The sequence below is a fragment of the Myxine glutinosa genome, chromosome 1 (assembly GCF_964187855.1).
Source record: "Myxine glutinosa chromosome 1, kmMyxGlut1.1, whole genome shotgun sequence".
Taxonomy (NCBI): domain Eukaryota; kingdom Metazoa; phylum Chordata; class Myxini; order Myxiniformes; family Myxinidae; genus Myxine; species Myxine glutinosa.
The window spans coordinates 283,603,026-283,623,244 of NC_136261.1; the positions used below are offsets into that span (position 1 = coordinate 283,603,026).

Below are 20,219 nucleotides of genomic sequence, written 5' to 3' on the forward strand. Positions count from 1 at the left end.
TAAGACTGGGTCGGTTGGGTAAGACTGGGTCGGTTGGGTAAGACTGGGTCGGTTGGGTAAGACTGGGTCGGTTGGGTAAGACTGGATTGGTTGGGTATGACTGAGTCGATTGGGCACAACTGGGTTGGCTGGGTAAGACTGGGTCGGTTGGGTAAGACTGGGACAGTTGGGTAAGACTGGGTTGGTTGGGTATGACTGAGTCGGTTGGGCACAACTGGGTTGGTTGGGTAAGACTGGGTCGGTTGGGTAAAACTGAGTCGGTTGGGTAAGACTGGGTTGGTTGGGTATGACTGGGTCGGTTGGGTAAGACTGGGACGGTTGGGTAAGACTGGGTTGGTTGGGTATGACTGGGTCGGTTGGGTAAGACTGGGACAGTTGGGTAAGACTGGGTTGGTTGGGTATGACTGAGTCGGTTGGGTAAGACTGGGACAGTTGGGTAAGACTGGGTTGGTTGGGTATGACTGAGTCGGTTGGGTAAGACTGGGTCAGTTGGGTAAGACTGGGTTGGTTGAGTATGACTGAGTCGGTTGGGAACTGAGCGTGAGGGATTGGGTATACAAGATTTGGACGCAAACACAAAATTGAGGCATTCATCCGGTTCACGAGGAGTCAGCTGTGGTGCCATTTGAAGAGAGGTTAGGGATGGCGGGGGAGAATACTCTGGAGACAGACTTATCAAGGTACAAAACAGGTTTTAGAGGAGGGAGACAAGTTTGAAAGTTCAATGATGAGGTTGGACAGATGTTGTTTTCTGGCTCTCCTGAGAGTGGACACACTTGTTCAGGATTTGTGCAATGAGCCGAGATTGCCTTCGGTCGGGTTGTTTTCCAGGAAAAGAGGGCAAGTTGTTTCAGAGCAACTGCCTCACCACAGGATTCAGTGTTCCATGGGTGGGAAGAAAGGTTGGATAACTGAAGATGAGATGGGATGGATCTGTACATGAGGGAGAGCAAGTTTATGTGGAAGAATTCCCAGGCTGAGTTAATATCAGGGGCAGTAGATATGGGAGACCAGTTCTGAAGAGAGATGGATGCTTGTAGTACCTGCCAATTTGCCTGAGTGAACTGCCAGACTTGGCAGCGTTGAGGCAGCAATCTGAGAATAGCCAGAGAGATGTTGACTCTCACAAACATAATGTATGATCAGATGAACCAATTGCAGTAGAGGAAGAGGAGGAGACATTTGCAGGGAAGGTTGTCATCACCAAGTCCAGAAAGGAGGATTTATTTGCCATTGGGTGAAATTCAGGTTGGAAATCTCACAGATCGATTCAGTCCGATGGAGTCACAGAAATCCTTTACTGAAGTGCCATAGCTGGTGAGAGAGGTACCAACACCTGGCCAATTTGCATGGTTACAATTTAAATCGCCACATATGAAGAAGAGAGAGTTGGGATGAGCGATTAAAAGTTGGTCCCTATTGTCTGAGAGAGATGTAGTAGGAGTCGTCACTGTTTGGAGGACTGTATAACACAGCCAAACAAGAGGTGGGAGTGGAGGGGAAGTTGCAGCCAAAGTAGTTATAGGGTTTGGGATGTATAAAATTCATACAAGGGAAGTGATAAATTGAGTTAATGATGTAAAGTGCAACTCCGCCACTGGGTGTGGTTCAGGCTTGCCAAATCGGAGGAGACAATAGCCAGGGAGAGCCACTAAGGAGTCAGGGATGTCCTGTGGGAGGAAGGATTGTGTTAAACAGGTGATGTCCAGTTTATCAGTAGTGGCCTTGACTGAGATATGTCAGGTTGGAGCAGAGACCTCAGATGTTTAAGGTCCACACAGTTATGGACAGTTGAGGAAATGGTGGGAGGGTGCAGAAAGGAGTGGAGGGGTTTGAGGGGGACAGGGGAGGGGGGGAGGACTTTGAAGGGGTGGGGTAAGGCGAAGGTTTAAGAGAGTGGTGTGAGGTGGAAAGAGAGGGACATGAAGTGGAGGGATACTGATTCCAAATTCCCAAATTGGACAACGGGATAAGGATCATGGGATGGGTGGAAATAATTTTTCTTGAGGACACGGAGAAAGGTGGTGCTTTAGGTGTGGGAGGAGGGTCGGTGGACCAAGCGCTTAGTTGACAGACAGTTTGGAAAATAATATTTGTGAAGAAGATAAATAGCTTGTGGTGAAGGAGTACACGACGTGTACTTCTGATAAAGAAATATGGAAAGTGAAGCATTTAAAAATGTTTTAAAATGCTTTTAAAGGAAGAAGGAAGAAGCATTTATATTTAATGAAGATTGACCTTGGTGATATTGAGAAAAGGGGGAAAAAATGGAATACAGTTCAGGAAGAACAGGGAGAAGGAAATTCACGTAGAATGAGAATGTTGTGGTGTGAAAAAAGAAAGTTATTTTTGTTTGTTTTTATTTTTTGAAGTGAGGAGGGGAAATAGGATAATGTTGAGGAGGTAGAAAGTACAATATTTGGGAAGGAAGAAGCAAAACGAGGAACATGGCAACAAAAGGGACACATAATTTTTACAGCAGCTACATTTTTACAGCAACATGGAAATATTTAACATGGAAAGTTGGATAGAAAAATAAACAGAAACACAGGGACAAAGATGTAACAGAAAACACATCAAATCCAGATCATTAACTTATCTTTAATGAGATGGGAGCGGCAGCTGTAGATTCGACCAACACATTGAAAAAAATCCCCAAACCGGAAGTGAAAATCCCTCTGACATTTAAGTTTGGCATTGATCTAAGGCTCATAGTGGAGCATGTACACAAATCACATGCATGACAACTATAGCAGACATCAGTGTGCCTTCATGCAAATTACAAGGACATAGCAAATGGGCTTTGAACATGCGTTCCAAGCCTCATAAACCATTGGTTCAGATGGGAATGCTAAACAGGCAAACCCATTAGTAACTGTTCCATTAACCTAAGAAGACACATTTTCCAGGAAATGGTCCATAAAAAATGGCTCCAGTTAAAGAAAGCACATGATCTACACAAAAGTGCCTATCTACATAGAATCGCTTCCAGCAGTAGCATAGTTGGACAGTCCCCAACTTAAGTCTTCTGCCTTATTAGGTATTTTGAAATCAAGTTTAGAAGATCCTGAATGTCTTGTGTAGTTCTTGGAACATGTTTCTCATAGGTGGGCATTTGCACAACCTACGCCTATGCAGATAGGCTGTCTACCAGTGTCGCAAAGAGCTACAGCCCATGAACCTAGAGACAGCTAAAATAGTATTGGGTTATTATTTTTGTCATTTTTATTAGCATGGTTATCAAGAGTAATTTTCACTTTTTATTTCTACGCTAGTAAAAAGCCTGTCAAAAATGACCGTTTATTCGACGTGGCAGCCTCGTAAGCGTGCCGCAATCTGAAGCCTCGGCTTAGTGTCAGGTGTGCTTATATCTTCTTTATGTAGTAGACATCCTCGGGATGTAAATGAACATTCGTTTTACTCCACGCGTTGCACATCACGTGCAGCGAATTTCACCTCCCTGAACTTTGTATTTATTGTTATTTTACAAAAACGCTTCTGTACACCGCCCTTGAAGCACGGTTTGCAAGCCACCGTCTACAATTCCAATGGAGGAGACGTAATTACTCTTTTATGGAAAATGTTTTTCGAGTTTGTTTTATCCTCAAAAATAGACCGTAACGAACACACGTGCATGTTAAATTTGGCCTTTAAAACCTACCCTTATGAAGACGGACAGTCATTATACAAACACACAAACTGCCATTGTGTTTTGTATGGTAGATCAATGCACTGTTTGGAGAATATTTTTTCAGTTTTGAAATTGTGCTTTTTCTATGTCATAAAAATTTGGCTTTCAATCACAAATTACACAACACATGATCTAATCTAACATATGTGAGTGACTTAATAGGAGAATTATATGAACAGAAAGAAGCATGTGTCAACATTGGGAAATCCTTGAAGTGGCTGAAACATTTTCTTATGATACCCACCTTATTAAACATTTGCTATTAATATTGAAGCCTTGAAGGACCAATTTTTTTTTTTTTTTTTTTTTGTATACTGAATCGAGGCTCGTGAAAGAGCTAACATTTACTTCACAAACAAATCGACCAGACAAACAAAATACACAAAAAGAGGGAGCGGAAGACAAGATGGGGAGAAAAGGGGAAGCACACAAACACAACATCCGAGAGCAGGGAGATGTGTGGAAGGGAGAGGGCCCGGGGGGAGGAGGCATGGGAAGGGGGGGGGGGGGGGAGGGAGAAGTACAAAGCACAAGGACACCAAGGACTTCCAGGACAGAAGTTGGCATTTCAAAAAGGGGAATTGGGGTGAAATTAGCGGGGGTAGAAAAGATCAAGGTTTTGGATGGGGGAAGATAAGAGATGGTGGTGAACAGCTGTTTTAAAGACTTGGAGGGTGGAGTGGGATTGAAGAGAGTGAGGGAGTTTGTTCCAGAGGCGGGAGAAAAGAGGAATGAAGGAGTGAAGGTGAGCAGAGAGTCTTGATTTTGGCAGTTTAACCAAAAGAGGGTTGCAGGCAGATCTTGTGCGACCTGTAGGAATACCTGCAGGACAGAGCCCAGAGAGAGCTGGGGGGGCAAGGCCAGAGAGGAGTCGGTAGAAGACAGAAAGACCACCAACCTGCCTGCGGTGAGTGAGTGAGAGGCCCTTAGAGTTAGCTTCATCGCGGGAGATTCCAATGATTCTGAATGCTTTGGTTTCAACAGCGCGAAGGCGAGCTAGGTGTGAGGCAGGAGCACCAGCCCAGAGGGGAGAGCAGTATTCCATTGAGCTGCGGATGAAAGCCTTGTATGTGGTGAGGAGCTCAGGTGTGCCAAGGAAGGACTTCGCACGACGGAGGATGCCCAGTCGGCGACTGGCTTTGGAGGCCAGATTTGAAATGTGGTTTTTCCAGGAAAGATCATGGCAGATAGTGAGACCCAAAAGCTTGAGTGACAGAACTTCTTGGAGAGGATTATTCAGAAAGTGGATGGGAGGGTTGTCCAGTCGGTCTTTTCGGAGAGACATCGTAAGAGTGTGAGATTTGTCAGGATTGAAAGACATGTTCCACTTGTTTGCCCAGTCTGTGATTTTGTCAAGGTCTGCAGAGAGTGAGGAGGCTGCAGACTGCCGATCTGAGGGATGAAGAATGGAGCGACATAGAGTAGAGTCGTCAGCAAAGAGATAGAGAGGATTTTCAAGAGAGTCAGAGAGATCATTGATGAAGACCAGAAAAAGCACAGGGCCCAGAACACTGCCTTGGGGAACTCCAGCCTGAACAGGAAGAGGAGATGAGAGAAACCCATTTTGCTTTTTACACTTCAATTGTTCATTGAAAATTAAATGGTGGAAATAAAAGATTGGTGAAAATAAAATCTCAATGCTTATCAATACCATTCATGCGTTCACAATGCAGGTCAGTGGTCTCTTCTTCTCCCCTCTTCTCAAATACTGATACCTCTGCTCTCTCAGTCATCCGACCCTCTTTATCTACTCTGGGATGGGCACGTTCTTCCTGTAAACCACCTCCTGGTTAAACTTCCAGAATCCAGGCTGACTGCACACCTCAACTCTTTTATTCCTCGCTCCTCCCATCTATGGAACCACATTCCAGAGGCTATTCTGCCTTACACCTCCCTCTAAGGTTTCAAGCGAACAGTGCACCGCCATCTCTCGTCATCCCAAGTTCTGTGCCATGATCTTTATTACCCCATTAACCTTTCCTCATCCAACCATCTTACCATCTTCCTTGCTAATTTCAGTGTTTCCACCCCTCCACTCTTTCCTCCTATCCTGATTGTTCATCCCCATTGATGTTTGTCCCACTGTCAGTTCTACCTTTCTCTTATATGAGCCTCGCTCCTGCTAATAAACAAACAATAAAAAACAACAACACTATTACACTGAATAAATCATGGACACTCAAGTTCAGAGTCCTGGTGATCATTGAGTGGGCGGTGATTAGTAGGAATATAGGGAAGTAGTTCACACTGTGAGGGCATAACTCATTCCCCCTGCCCCATCCTCTCCTTTAACAAAAAGTAAACGCAGGCAATGAAGAAACCTCATGAGTATTTCTAAAATTGTACATAAAATATTCTTTGAAAAGTGAAAGCACAGAATTCTATGAATGAGATTCCATGAATTCTCCACGTATTGTCAATATTTTCTCAATGAATGTGGCACAAATTTATCCTTCATAGAGGATGTACAACATCCGTTGAAGGGTACAACATTAAAGTAAGGAATGGATTTTGTGGGTTTAGTTGAAAAGTATTGCAGTCATTGTTATTGATGTGCATACAGCTGCCAAGATAGAGGTATTGCAGCAATGGTTGGAGACCCAAAGTCTCAGACCTGTGGTCAAGGCTGTCTCGCTGGATATATCTCGGACATTTGACAGTCTGGCATCTTACTTTGGTTGCTAAGCTCTCTGCGTGTGGCATACAAAGCTGCCTTAATTCATGGATTTCTGACTTCCCTACTCATACAGACAATGCATTTTCTAGCAATCAAACCCACTCCTATCCTTTCCGAGTGGAGGCTGGTGTGCTCAATGTTTGTGTGTGGGGCTGTCTTTTCCTCATCTACCCAACTGATCTATCTGATGATATGGAAAATCCTACCCTTCTCTTTGCAGATGATCCACATTGTGTTGTACAGCACTCCAACTCACTGACAGGCAGGCAGCAGCTGTGTTAATCTCTGCTGATCTGGAAATTATTTGATGCCTTAAATTCTGGAAAATCGCACTTATAATGTCACTCCAGAAGGATCATCAAACGAATGCACCTATCTATTTCTATGGTCAGTCAATGTAAAAAGTTAAGCCTTTTGAAATTCTAGGCCCCACCATCAACCATGACCACTCCTGGGCCACCCATATAGCAAAAGTATATGACATCCAAAGCCAGCCACAAATGGGAGGTGGAGAGGGAGGGTGGGTAGGAGGCATCCTCCATCATTCCAAGTTTTTATTTGAAAAAAATCAGAACTACTCACAGGCTAAAGGGCTTTGTCCATATCATAACGGAGTACTCATTTCCGCTATGGGCTGGGCCCCATCTTTACATGAGTCTCCTGGATTCTTTGGATGGCTATCTTACCCTCTGTCTTATTGACACCAATACACTCAGAAGGAGGGGAAAAAGGAAGGAGAGAATAAAAGAAATGGTGGGAGATACCCAGCCTGCTGATGATTTAACGAAACGTTTTGGATGTCGCTCACACATATTCATCACCGAATTGTGCAGTGATGGGACTTTTGTCAGAAACAAGCAAGCAAAGCTGGAAAATCCATGTGCACATAAAGAACCTTGTCCTGCTCTTTAAAAAAAACCTGTGTTTGCAACAGGATGGATCTTTAGACAAATGTTTTCTGCAAGCTGGCTAAGGGGTGCACCATGCTGATATGTGAGATTACATTATTCGACTAGAACGGCACTTGGTAGAGCACATACCTCCACCAGGCTTATCAGTTTACAATTTGTATCCCACTGATAGGCCAAATCTCAATCCGTATCTTCACCGAATCAAATCAATTAGTCTTTGCCACACACCCAAAATGTCCACCAAGTTTAGTCCGAATCCGTCCATAGTCTTTATGAGATATTGTGCTAGATATCGTTTTTGGCCCTATCTCTCAATGGTGAAGAATCACTTCAAAATTCTAGTTACCGGATCCAGATTTTCACCAAAATCCACATCACTAAGCTTTTTTCCCGAATCCGCCCATAACGTTTTGATATATCCTGCTCACAGACAGACAAACACAAACAAACAAACATGGGTGAAAATATAATCGACGTCCACCTTCAGTGGTTGAGGTAATAAAGCTTATTGAAAAACCATGCGAGACTGATACGGCCTTTGAGCATGCACATTTTGATATCTTGCACATAGCACCATTGTTTGGCACAGTCAGCAAAGGAACCTCCCACCCAACATCTGAGCTATCACCACAATATAATCGTTTTACAAGGTATAAAATAATGTTCCAAGGTTACCAAGTGATCACAGGAGGGCAGACTGAACTCTTACCTTGATGTCATCCATCTCTTCTGGCACAATTTTATATACAGACACGAAGCCTCCAAACCTGAAATGACAAATAAGTTATCTGGACAGTGAGCCGAGAAAACTTTTATATACAAGACTGGCCGAACAGGCAACTTTCTTCCCCTTTCAAACCTGAACCATTGTCTATCCTTAATATTTTAGGACTACATGCCTTCAGAAAGTATTCACATCCCTTGACTTTTTCACATTTTGTTGTGTTACAGCCTGAATTTAGAATGGATTAAATTGAATATTTTTGTCACCAATCCACACAAAATATCCCATAATGATAAAGTGAAAGAATGTTTTTAGAAATCTTTACAAATTAATTGAAAATGAAATACAGAAATATCTAATTTACACAAGTATTCAACCCTCTGAATCAATACTTCATAGAAACGCCTTTGGCAGTGATTACAGCTTTGAGTCTTTTTGGATATGTCTGTATCAGCTTTGCACATCTGGATTTGGGGAGTTTCTCCCATTCTTCCTTGCAGATTTGCTCAAGCTCTGTCAAGTTGGATGGGGAGAGTAGGTGAATAGCAATTGTCAAGTCTTTGTACAGATTCTCAATGGTATTCAAGTCTGGGCTTTGGCTGGATCACTCAAGGACTTTCATGTTCTTGTTCTGAAGCCATTCCAGTGTTGCTTTGGCTGTATACTTGGGGTCATTGGCCTTTTGGAATGTAAATCTTCACCACAGTCTAAGATCCTTTGCATTCTGAAGCAGGTTCTCCTCAAGGATTTTCCTGTATTTGGCCCCATTCTTTGTCCCCTCTATCCTTGCAAGACTCCCAGTCCCTGCTGCTGAAAAGCATCCCCATAGCATGATGCTGCCAACACAATGCTTCATGGTAGGGGTGGTAGATGGGTGATAAGCTGTGCTCGGTTTCTGCCAGATGTAACACTTTACATTCAGGCCAAAGATCAATTTTCATCTTATCAGACCACAGAATATTTTGCATCTTGCTCTCTGAGTCTTTCACGTGCATTTTTGCAAACTCCAGGCTTGTTGTCATGTGCCTTTTTCTCAGCAATGGTTTCCGTCTGGCCACTCTACCATAAAGCCTAGATTTGTGAAATGCTGCAGTGACTGTTTTCCTTTCATTGGGTTCTTGTCTTGGTCACCTCACTGGCCAACGCCCTTCTTGCCCAGTTGATCAGTTTGGTGGGAAAGGCAGCTATACGAAGAGTCTGGGTAGTTCTATTTTCTTTCCATTTCCTAATGATTGAGCTCACTGTGCTCTTGTGAACTTTCAACACCAGAAATTGTTTTATACCCTTGCCCAGATCTATGCCTCCTCACAATTCTACGAACAGTTCCTTGGACTTCATGGTAGAGTTTCTGCTCTGAAATGCACTATCAACTGTGGGACCTCATATAGAAAGGTGAGTTTCTGTATAAAGCATGTCTATTCAATTGAAATGAGCAGAGGTGGACGCAAATCAAGTTGTAGACATCTCAAGCATGCCCAAAGGAAATCGGATGCATCTGAGCTCCATTTGGAGTGTCATAGCAAAGGGGTTGAATACTTATTTCAGCTTTTCATTTTCAATTATTTTGTAAAAAAAATCTAAAACAAAAAATGCACTTTGATTGACATTATGGGGTATTATGTGTAGATCAGTGCCCAAAAAATCTCAGTTTAATCCATTTTAAAATCAGGCTGTAACACAACAAAATGTGAAAAAAAAAATCAAGGGGTGTGAATACTTTCTGAAGGCACTGTATCTAAGCATAAGTAGTACGTGGGGTTTTCCATCCTTGCAGAGGCACACTTGATGCCACATAAATCATGCTTACTCCAATTACGTTTCACATAAAATCTGCCTTTGTGACATACCTATTGTTGAAGAACACTTGTGGGGTAAGCATAGGCAGTGTGTATAGGGGAAGATTTGTTGGGACAGCTGTCGAAGGCAATGTATAATCACTGTATTGAGCAAGTGGTTTCTTGTTTTTCTCTTTTGTATATTGGTATTTGTCAGTGATGTGCCAGCCATCAATTGCAATTACAATATGACATTGCTTCATCCCTATGACTTAATTGTTAACCAAACTGTGCTATTAATAAAAAAAATACTTAAATCTGTTCTTTTAACAATAACTTTTCTGTTACATCTAATTATACAGTATTTTATTCTTACAAAGGAATCTTACAAAGGAAAGCATTTTATCCTGTGACTAAGATGTCATGAAAAAGTACTGCGGTGGCCTGTATACGAGAATACTGGACTGTTATTCCCACAGGTTGTGTGTTCAAATATCCCAGAAGGCAATGGTATCAATAATTTGAATTCTAAGCTTGTGGAAACTGAGCTTTAGTTACAGATTTTCTAAAAATTAAAAAACATTCAATTTCTAAACAAAATTTCCTCCTTCATGGAGGAGGAAATCGACCATTTCTGCCTGCACTGGTTTACATGGTATTGTTGACTTTTAATGCCCTCAAATAAACTGGTAATGGAGTCATAAATGTTACTGCAATCCCCATAACTGAAAGTAGAAACATGTGAATAAAATAAGCTTTCTGAAATATGAGAGAATGCCGTAATAAATACGAGGGAGAATTGCTTTGCAATACATGTCCCCTACCAGTCCCAATGAATGTCCGTGTTCATAGTACGACGTTTCAGTTGAATATGTTAAAAGGTATGGGGAAAAAGTACAGAAAACCACAGGTAGGATGGACAGATAGATAGAGAGCAAACACATAGTCCCCTCCAGGTAGGGGACTAATAAGCTCTACACTGAAAGTATACTACATTCAATTTTTAATTTGAGGCTGAATTAATTTGTTTTCTTGGAGTAAAATTGTCATAATTTAACCAAATTCAACTCTAAGTGAATTCTTTTCAATTCTTATAGGAGGCTCACTATTCTAGCTTAATTAACTGAATTATGGCAGACATCTATAAAAGGCATCTGTACCGACTGAGAGCACTAGCCCAAAAACAGGCCTAATGATGCGGAATGCTGCTACTTTACCCATATAAAAAGCGAAGAAGATGAAAACCTGCACGTGATCTTCACTGTTACGTGTAAACATATAATGAATTTCATCAAATCCACAACCAAATGTCTTTATCTGACTTACCAGTCAGAAAAGCAATGGCTGCATTGTAAATGGTCCTTTTCAAGACTACATAACTGCACATCAAGCAGTTCATTGTTGAAGACCTCTCCTGCAGCAAGTGAGAGTGTCCTGCCAGGCTTATAGTGCTATCGTGGTGGACCTTTCATGACCACTAGGACACTTCTACACTTCTACAGTAGGAGAATATCAGAATGTGCTCGTCAATATGACCCTTTTCCCAAGTGCCACAGCTACATGATATTGGTCGGCTCTTGGGTAGAGCAAATCAATAGCTCTTCAGAATTTTAATTAATAGTCTTGAAGGCATGAGTTTGTGGTTTCACCCAAAATCTTTAAATGTAGACAAATACTGGAAAAAAAACCCAAAAGAAAAACCATGTGTCATTTCTTCATCACTGACAGCTGGCTGCTCTATTTAATGTGCTTGCCTGCACTAATCAGGGATGAATATTCTCGTAAATCCACAGCCGAACACAATATTAACGTCTACACCCACTTTTAACTCCTGCTTCACTCACTCTATTATTATTTACTCGATTTAATTTCCCTTGGCCCTAGGAAAATTTCGCTGAGTGTACCGAAGAGTGATGAGAGCAAAAGACTGTTGTGAATAGGCCCATGGACAAATCTTCATCTTCAGCTAATCTTACTTTTTTTTTATGTAGACAACATCGAGGCTCGTGAATGAGCTAACATTAATCACACAAAAAGTCAAACCGACACAAACAGACACATAAAACACAAAATAAGGGGAGCGGTAGACAAGATGGTGAAAGAGGGGGAAGGACACAAACACAACATTTGAGAGCAGGGACATCGAGAGAACTGTGGGAGGGAGAGGGCTGGGGGGGGGGGGGGGGGGGGAGGTGGGAGATGTATAAAACATATGGACACCGCAAGGACTTCCAGGAAAGAAGTTGGAATTTCGAAAAAGTGTATCTGGGGTGAATTAGCGGGGGTAGAAAAGATCAAGGTTTTGGATGGGGGAAGACAAGGGATGGTGGTAAACAGCTGTTTTAAAGACCTGGAGGGAGGAGTGGGATTGAAGGGAGTGGGGGAGTTTGTTCCAGAGGCGGGAGAAAAGGGGAATGAAAGAGTGAAGGTGAGCAGAGAGCCTAGATTTTGGCAGTTTAACCATAAGAGGGTTGCAGGCAGATCTTGTGCGACCTGTAGGAATATTTGGGGGACAGAGCCCAGAGAGAGCTGGGGGAGCAAGGCCAGAGAGGAGTCGGTAGAAGACAGAAAGACCACCAACCTGCCTGCGGTGAGTGAGTGAAAGGCCCTCAGAGTTAGCTTCATCGCAGGAGATTCCAATGATTCTGAAAGCTTTAGTTTCAACAGCGTGAAGCCGAGCTAGGTGTGAGGCAGGATCATCAGCCCAGAGGGGGGAACAGTATTCCATTGAGCTGCGGATGAAAGCCTTGTATGTGGTGAGGAGCTCAGGTGCGCCAAGGAAGGACTTCGCACGACGGAGGATGCCCAGTCGGCGACTGGCTTTGGAGGCCAGCTTGGAAATGTTGTTTTCCTAAGAAAGATCGTGGCAGATAGTGAGACCCAAAAGCTTGAGCGACAGAACTTCTTGGAGAGGATTGTTGAGAAAGTAGATGGGAGGGTTTTCCAGTCGGTCTTTTCGGAGAGACATAATAAGAGTGTGAGATTTGTCAGGATTGAAAGACATGTTCCACTTGTTTATGTTCCACTCATGACAAGACATGACATGACTCAGACATGTTCCACTCATGACAAAGCTGACAGCCCATGTTTGTTGGCACAGATATGTGATATATAGAGTCTGGCAACTTTATTCAGACTTGAATTCTAATTCTAGTTGGGGAACCAGACCAGCTTGAGAGTTCTGGATTTCAAACAGACTTAGTAGCATTGTGCTTCTGCTCTGGTTGGTCGGTGGTTTGATTCTCCCCATGACTAAGTCATGTGAAAAACTTCAAAAATGGAATGTGCTGCTTCCTTGCTTGATGCTTATCATTTACAAGTATAGAGCAAGGACAAATGCTGAGGGCTCATAGATTAGTTTAAGTGGTGGTTTGATGGAGATTTGTTAAGGTTGTAGCGGCTACCGCTGGGTTTACACAATCGCCTTGCACCTACCAAGGACGCGGAGCGATCACCATGCCGGGCTCGTCCAGGACGCCCGGGCAGGCCCGCTCTCAACTTGCCAGGCCTCAGCCGGGACGCCCGGGCACACCCGGCCACGCCCGCTCTCGACTTGCCAGGCCGCGTCCGGGACGCCCGGGCATGCCCGCCCTCGACTTGCCAGGCCGCGGCCAGGACGCCCGGCCACGCCCCCTCTCGCCTTTCCCGGGCAAACGCTCCGGGATAATGTGTGTATATATATTGCTGCCCGATAAACGGGCTTTTCAGAGTACCCGAGTTGTTTTGTGACAATAAAGAAACTCGGACGAATTCCAGCTTTTTGTCGCGTCCATTCGCCCGATTACGTGGGAGCACAGCTCCTACATTGGTGACCTACCGACATGGACACGGCAGTTGCCCTTAAACTGCCTACCTTCTGGGAGGCTCACGCGGCGGTTTGGTTCGCCCAGGCGGACTCCCTGTTCGCCCTGCGAGGCATCACGGCCGACGACACCCGCTTCCACCATGTGGTAGCAGCGCTCGGTTCAGCCACCGCGGCCCGCGCCCTGAGCCTCCTCGAGAGCCCGCCAGCCGCTGACAAATACGGCGCGATTAAAAAGCTCCTCTTCGACGCTTTTGCCCTCTCATCGGCGGACACGCACGGCGCCTGCTCGACCTGCCCGAGCTCGGCGACACGCGCCCGTCCGAGCGAATGGACGACATGCTTTCGCTGCTCGGCGAGCACTCTCCGGCATTCCTGTTCCGGGAGCTGTTCCTCCGTCAGCTGCCTAGCCCGGTACGCCTCGCCCTGGCGAGCACGACGATCACGGATCCCCACGCCCTCGCCAGGGAAGCCGACAAGATCTCCGCGGCAGGCCAACGCATTGCAGCAGCGACCTGGGGCCCACCGCCATCCGACGCAACGCCCATGGTGCCCGAGCACCCGGCACGGTCGACGACCGAACTGCCGACGCAATTGGCGGCCGCAACGCCGAGCCGACCACCTCCAGCACGACGACCGGGGCCTCCACCTGACCAAGCGTGGTGTTACTATCATGCCAGGTTCGGACAGAAGGCCCGGACATGCCGACCCCCGTGCACCTTCGGCAGGCCGGGAAACGGCCGGGCCGGCGTTCATTACCAGCCATGAGTGCCGGCCACACGGGCAACTTACTTTTCATCACGGACAAAGCGTCCGGACGGCGCTTCCTGTGCGACACCGGCGCCCAACTGAGCATCATACCCGCCTCCGATCAGGACAGGCAGTCCGTGGTTTGCGGCCCCTCCTTGGTTGCGGCCAACGGATCGGCCATCCGCACCTTCAGCCCGCGCAACGTCACCCTCTGCTTCGGCGGCCAACGCTTTACTTGGACTTTTGTAACCGCAAGCGTGCCCATGGCTCTGCTAGGCGCCGACTTCCTCTGGCCACACGGACTGCTGGTGGACGTCCAACGGCGTCGCCTCATCAACGCCGAGACCTTCAGCTCCCTGGTATGCACATTGAGCAGCTCCGCTCCGACCGAGCTGGCATGCGCCCTCACGGCAGCGAACGAGTTTGCTCGCCTGCTCACGGAGTTCCCGGCCCTCACGCGGCCGACGTTTTCGGCCGTCGCAGTACGACATGGGATCGAGCACCACATACCAACCACGGGGTCGCCGGTCTACGCCAGAGCCCGCCGCCTCGCCCCAGCCAAGCTCGCCGTGGCCAAAGCCGAGTTCGACGCTTTGGAACACCTCAGCATCGTGCGGCGCTCCGATTGCGCGTGGGCTTCGCCACTACACATCGTCCCAAAACCAGGGGGCGGCTGGCGCCCATGTGGCGACTACCGACCCCTTAACGACGCTACCACCCCCGACAGGTATCCGATCCCGCACATCCAAGACTTCTCCGCCCGTCTGGTAGGACGGGTCATTTTTTCAAAAATCGATCTCATACGGGGATATCACCAGGTACCTGTCAGGGCGGCCGACGTCCCTAAAACGGCCGTCATCACGCCGTTCGGCTTATTCGAATTCCTGCGGATGCCGTTTGGCCTCAAGAACGCGGCTCAGGCGTTCCAGCGCTTGATGGACGGCGTGCTGCGTGACCTGCCGTTCCTCTTCGTTTACCTGGACAATATCCTCGTCGCCAGCACGTCCCGGGCCGAGCACCTCCTCCACCTCCGAACACTGTTCGGGCGCCTCAGCGAGCACGGCCTCATCGTCAACCCAGCCAAATGCCACTTCGGCACGACGGCCGTTGATTTTTTGGGCCACCACATCACCAAGAATTGGGCCGTGCCGCTGCCAACCAAGGTCGAGGCCATCACCACGTTTCCGCGTCCCCGCTCCATAAAGGCCCTGCAAGAATTCCTGGGAATGGTGAATTTCTATCACCGCTTCGTGCCCCGTGCTGCTCAACTCATGCGGCCCCTCTACGAAGCCATCCGGGGCAAGCCGGCCAAGCACGACATCGTCTGGTCCGCAGCAATGGACGCGGCCTTCCAAAGCTCAAAGCGGGCCCTCGCCGACGCAACACTGCTCGCTCACCCGGTGCTCAACGCTCCCATCGCCCTCACCACGGATGCCTCCGACTATGCGGTGGGCGCCGTACATGAGCAATGGGTGAACGGGGTTTGGCAGCCACTTGCTTTTTTCAGCCGGCAGCTCCGGTCGAACGAGCTCAAATATAGCACGTTTGACCGTGATCTCCTCGGTCTACACCTTGCTGTTTCGCCATTTCCGCCACCTCCTGGAGGGCCGACCCTTCACGGCGTTCGTCGACCACAAGCCGTTGGTTTACGCAATGGCCAAGGTCACGGAGCCGTGGTCGGCCCGCCAACAGCGCCACCTCTCCGCCGTGTCGGAGTTTACCACGGACATCCGGCACGTCGCCGGCAAAAACAACGCCGTGGCCGACTGTCTTTCTCGGGCCAGCGCGAACGCGGTCCACCTCAGCGTGGACTTCGCGCTTATGGCGGCGGACCAAACCACCGACACCACGGTGCAAGCCCTCTGGGCGGCGGACACGGGCCTCCGCCTGGCCGACATCCCCTTCGCGGACACTGTCCTGCTCTGCGACGTCTCCCAAGGCCAGCCTCGCCCCATCATGCTCGTTACCTGGCAACGCCGCATCTTCGCCTCCCTCCACGGCCTTTCTCACCCGGGCCGGAAAGCTTCCCAGAAGCTGGTGTCGGCGCGATTCGTCTGGCACGGCCTTCGACGGGACGTCCGCGATTGCACCAGCACCTGCACAGCCTGCCAACAGGCCAAGGTCCACCGACACACCCAGGCCCCGCTGGCACCTTTCACCGTGCCCGAACGACGTTTCGACCATGTCAACGTGGATCTGGTGGGCCCCCTCCCCCCATCACGGGGGTTCACACACCTGCTCACCATGGTGGACAGGACCACCAGGTGGCCGGAGGCCGTTCCCCTCGTCTCCACCACCACCGCCGACGTGGCGCAGGCTTTCATCGCCACCTGGGTCGCCCGCTTCGGCGCACCGGCGGACATCTCGTCGGACCGCGGACTGCAGTTCACCTCCGAGCTGTGGGGCGTGGTCGCCCGCAACCTGGGGGTCAAGCTCCACCGTACTACGGCCTACCACCCCCAAGCCAACGGGTTGTGCGAGCGATTCCACCGCTCCATGAAGGCCGCGCGCATGGCCGGCCTTCAAGACGGCGGTTGGGCCGACCGGCTGCCGTGGGTCCTTTTGGGCCTTCGCACGGCCCCCAAGGAGGACCTCCGGGCATCCACCGCCGAGCTTGTCTACGGCCAGGCGCTACGCGTCCCGGGCGAATTCGTGCCCGACGCTACCAGTCCCTGGTCCGCAGCTCACCAGCGCTCGGACCTCCAGGAGGCCGCCCGACTGTTTGCCCCCGTGCCAACGTCCCACCACGGTGACCCCCAGTCCTACCTCCCCCCAGCGCTTCGCACAGCGGAGTACGTTTTTGTGCATCATGACGCACATCGGGGGCCACTCCGGCCGCCGTACGACGGGCCATTCCGGGTCCTGCGACGGGACGACAAGTCGTTCGTCATCGACATCGGCGGCAGGTCGGACCGGATTGCGGTGGACCGCCTCAAGCCGGCGCACGTGGACATCGACCAACCGCCACGGTTGGCCCTTCCGCCGCGGCGAGGCCGCCCCCCGTCCACGGTGCCCCCCACTCGACCGCCCACCACCACACCGGACCCCCCCCCACGACCCGCCAGGGGTCGCTTCGGCCGGGTCATCAGGACCCCCCTCAAATTGACCCTGCCGGTGCAAGTCGATTCTGGGGGGACGTGTGTAGCGGCTACCGCTGGGTTTACACAATCGCCTTGCACCTACCAAGGACGCGGAGCGATCACCATGCCGGGCTCGTCCAGGACGCCCGGGCAGGCCCGCTCTCAACTTGCCAGGCCTCGGCCGGGACGCCCGGGCATGCCCGGAAACGCCCGCTCTCGACTTGCCAGGCCGCGGCCAGGATGCCCGGCCACGCCCCCTCTCGCCTTTCCCGGGCAAACGCTCCGGGATAATGTGTGTATATATATTGCTGCCCGATAAACGGGCTTTTCAGAGTACCCGAGTTGTTTTGTGACAATAAAGGAACTCGGACGAATTCCAGCTTTTTGTCGGGTCCATTCGCCCGATTACGTGGGAGCACAGCTCCTACAAGGTTTGGCTTTCTCCCTTGTAGATTGTGCACACATCTGTATCCATGCCTGGCACACATTAGAACCTCTCAACCTTGAATATGTCATTGAACTGAAGTCTAAAAATATAAAAGAGAAGAAGAAAAAAGTGACTTTAATATCAATGGTATGATTCAAGCAGTGGACAAAAATTTGCAAAAAGAAAACAAAACAAAAAACAGGCATCTTGCATATTGGATGTTCTTCTTATTCTTCTTCTTCCGTCGGCAGCACATGGCTATGGGTAGCATCATTGGCTGAGGGTTCGGCTGTGCCACTGGTGCAATGCCCTCTGCTGGCGAGAGGCTGAATTTGGAATTTGTTCATGGTGCTGGCGATAGCTCGTCTACTCTTCGCAAAAGACACCATGGAATATTTAATGTCCACCAACTATATATTGGAGGTAATCGTTGAGTTAATAAATATAAGTGCGCTGCAATCATACGACTGTACATATAATTTGATACCACTAACAACCTGTATGTTTGTGGGTGTTTAATTGTCTGTTTGACTTGTATGCACTCCTAAACCGCTGGATGGAGTGAGTTGAAACTTGGTGGTTGTACTTGGGGTATGTCCAGGATGGTATTGGGGGTTTAAATATTAATAGTGGCAGGTGCACAGGGAAGGTGGGGACAGGGGGTGAAGTAAATTCTTTATGTAAATGTGTACTGTATAGCGACACCCGGTGGTGGTGGGAACAAGTATTATAAATTGCAATTTTGCACTGCACACATGGTACAGTGCAAGTGCTCTACTGACCCCTGCCAGAGGGAGGGCATAATATGCTCTTGTTGGGAGCAGGTGCTTCCTTTAAAAAAAAAACTCAGAAAAGGGTTGTTCACATTAAACTACTCAAGTTTCAATATGCATGTATATGTTTTGATTGGAAACAAAATGATGTCTTTGTGGCCTACCCTGCTTGGAGAGCTGCCTGAAGGCTTATTTCAAACAGTAACTTTTCTACCAGTTTAAAGCATCTTCCTTTTGTAACTTTAGACAATTCTTCTAGACACAATTATTTTAACTACTGCATATTCTTAGGGAGTCTAGCCTCCACAGTCTTTTTCTAGAATCTTTATATTGGGCTACGTCTATACCGTACATTGAAGAGGTCATGCATTCAAGCAATTTGGCCTTGTTACTCTTTTCTTTTCTTATTTTCATCAGTTGATTTGGCTTTTAACCCAGAGTTAATGTCAGGCTGTAAAACACAATTGGAACCCCACAACCCTTTTTTTTTTTGAAGAAGCATGTCCATTCGCATACCATGCTCTATCGAGAGTGTCGGTTCTGCTAAAGCAATTACTTTGGCAAGGGTTACAATCCTGGACAGGTTTCTACTCCGACACAAACTAAAAATGTGCTGCTATGTAGGGGTAGACATTAACTTTCAAACATGGTTATCCTGTATGTAAGTGTGTGATAGGTTCTACTTGTCCAAATCACAATATGATTTGTTTTCTTATAAATTGAAAGTACTCTGTTACATTACCCTGTATTCATTTCTGCTTCTCATTAAGATTTAATATTTTCATGCCAATTTCTCAGCTGTATATTGTCGCATTCCCATGGGGACGGATTGCCAAATGAGCTTTACACTCTGAGGCATTCAATTCAACTACTGCGGAGTTAATACACGTGGGGGATGAGGCAACAAAGGGTAACGAAGCTCTTACCTTCACGGACCCCACTGGACGTCTTCGAACATGGATAATCAACTCAAACCCGACACGGAATAAAAATGTACAAATAAACAGGTTTAATAAAAATAATGCCAGCGAACAAAGAATGCACGGCAAAATATTCCTAAGTTCAGGATCCTCCATACGGACTCAAATACACACAAGGGGAAAATAAATGAAAGTAATTATTGTGTCTGTGTGGTGCATTTGCCTGCACTCCGTGGGCTCCTCTCGCGGTCCCCGCACCCTGGCGGCCATCGATGGCGAAACGAACAGGCCCGCGTTCCTCCCTGCTCGGCCGCACTGAGCCCCGTCGTTCCACTCAGTCCGCACACGGCACCAGCGCAACCGCCACGAGCAAACACCAAGAAGGAGAGAGTTTGTCTGCCTTTTTCCCAGCCCGGAACACCAGGACCTGAGAAAGCATGATTTGGACCACCAACGATGATTGTCTGAACCAAGCCAGCCGCAAGGATGTCGACCGCTGGTGTGCAATTACGGGACCAAGAACACGAACTGCGACTGCACGTGATCAAAGCCAGGGTCAAGAGGAAGATGTGCCTGCTCGCGATGAATGTCCCAGGTGTAAGAACGATAAATGAATGCCACTGCTAGTGGTGAAATCCCCATGCAAAATGACAAAATGTCGGGACTCAAGTCTTTTATTCTCAAGGCCC

The 20,219-nt window shown here is 47.9% G+C and overlaps 1 protein-coding gene across 5 annotated transcripts in view; it reads right to left on the reverse strand.

Moving 5' to 3' along the window:
* The window catches only part of GPHN (gephyrin), a 327,486-nt gene that overhangs the window by 248,149 nt on the left and 59,118 nt on the right, over nucleotides 1–20,219 (reverse strand). For all 5 annotated transcript variants that reach the window (XM_078767069.1, XM_078767054.1, XM_078767066.1 and 2 more), the window contains exon 3: nucleotides 7,989–8,046. In XM_078767069.1, the coding sequence (XP_078623195.1) occupies nucleotides 7,989–8,046 (58 nt within the window). The remainder of the gene's footprint in view (nucleotides 1–7,988; nucleotides 8,047–20,219) is intronic.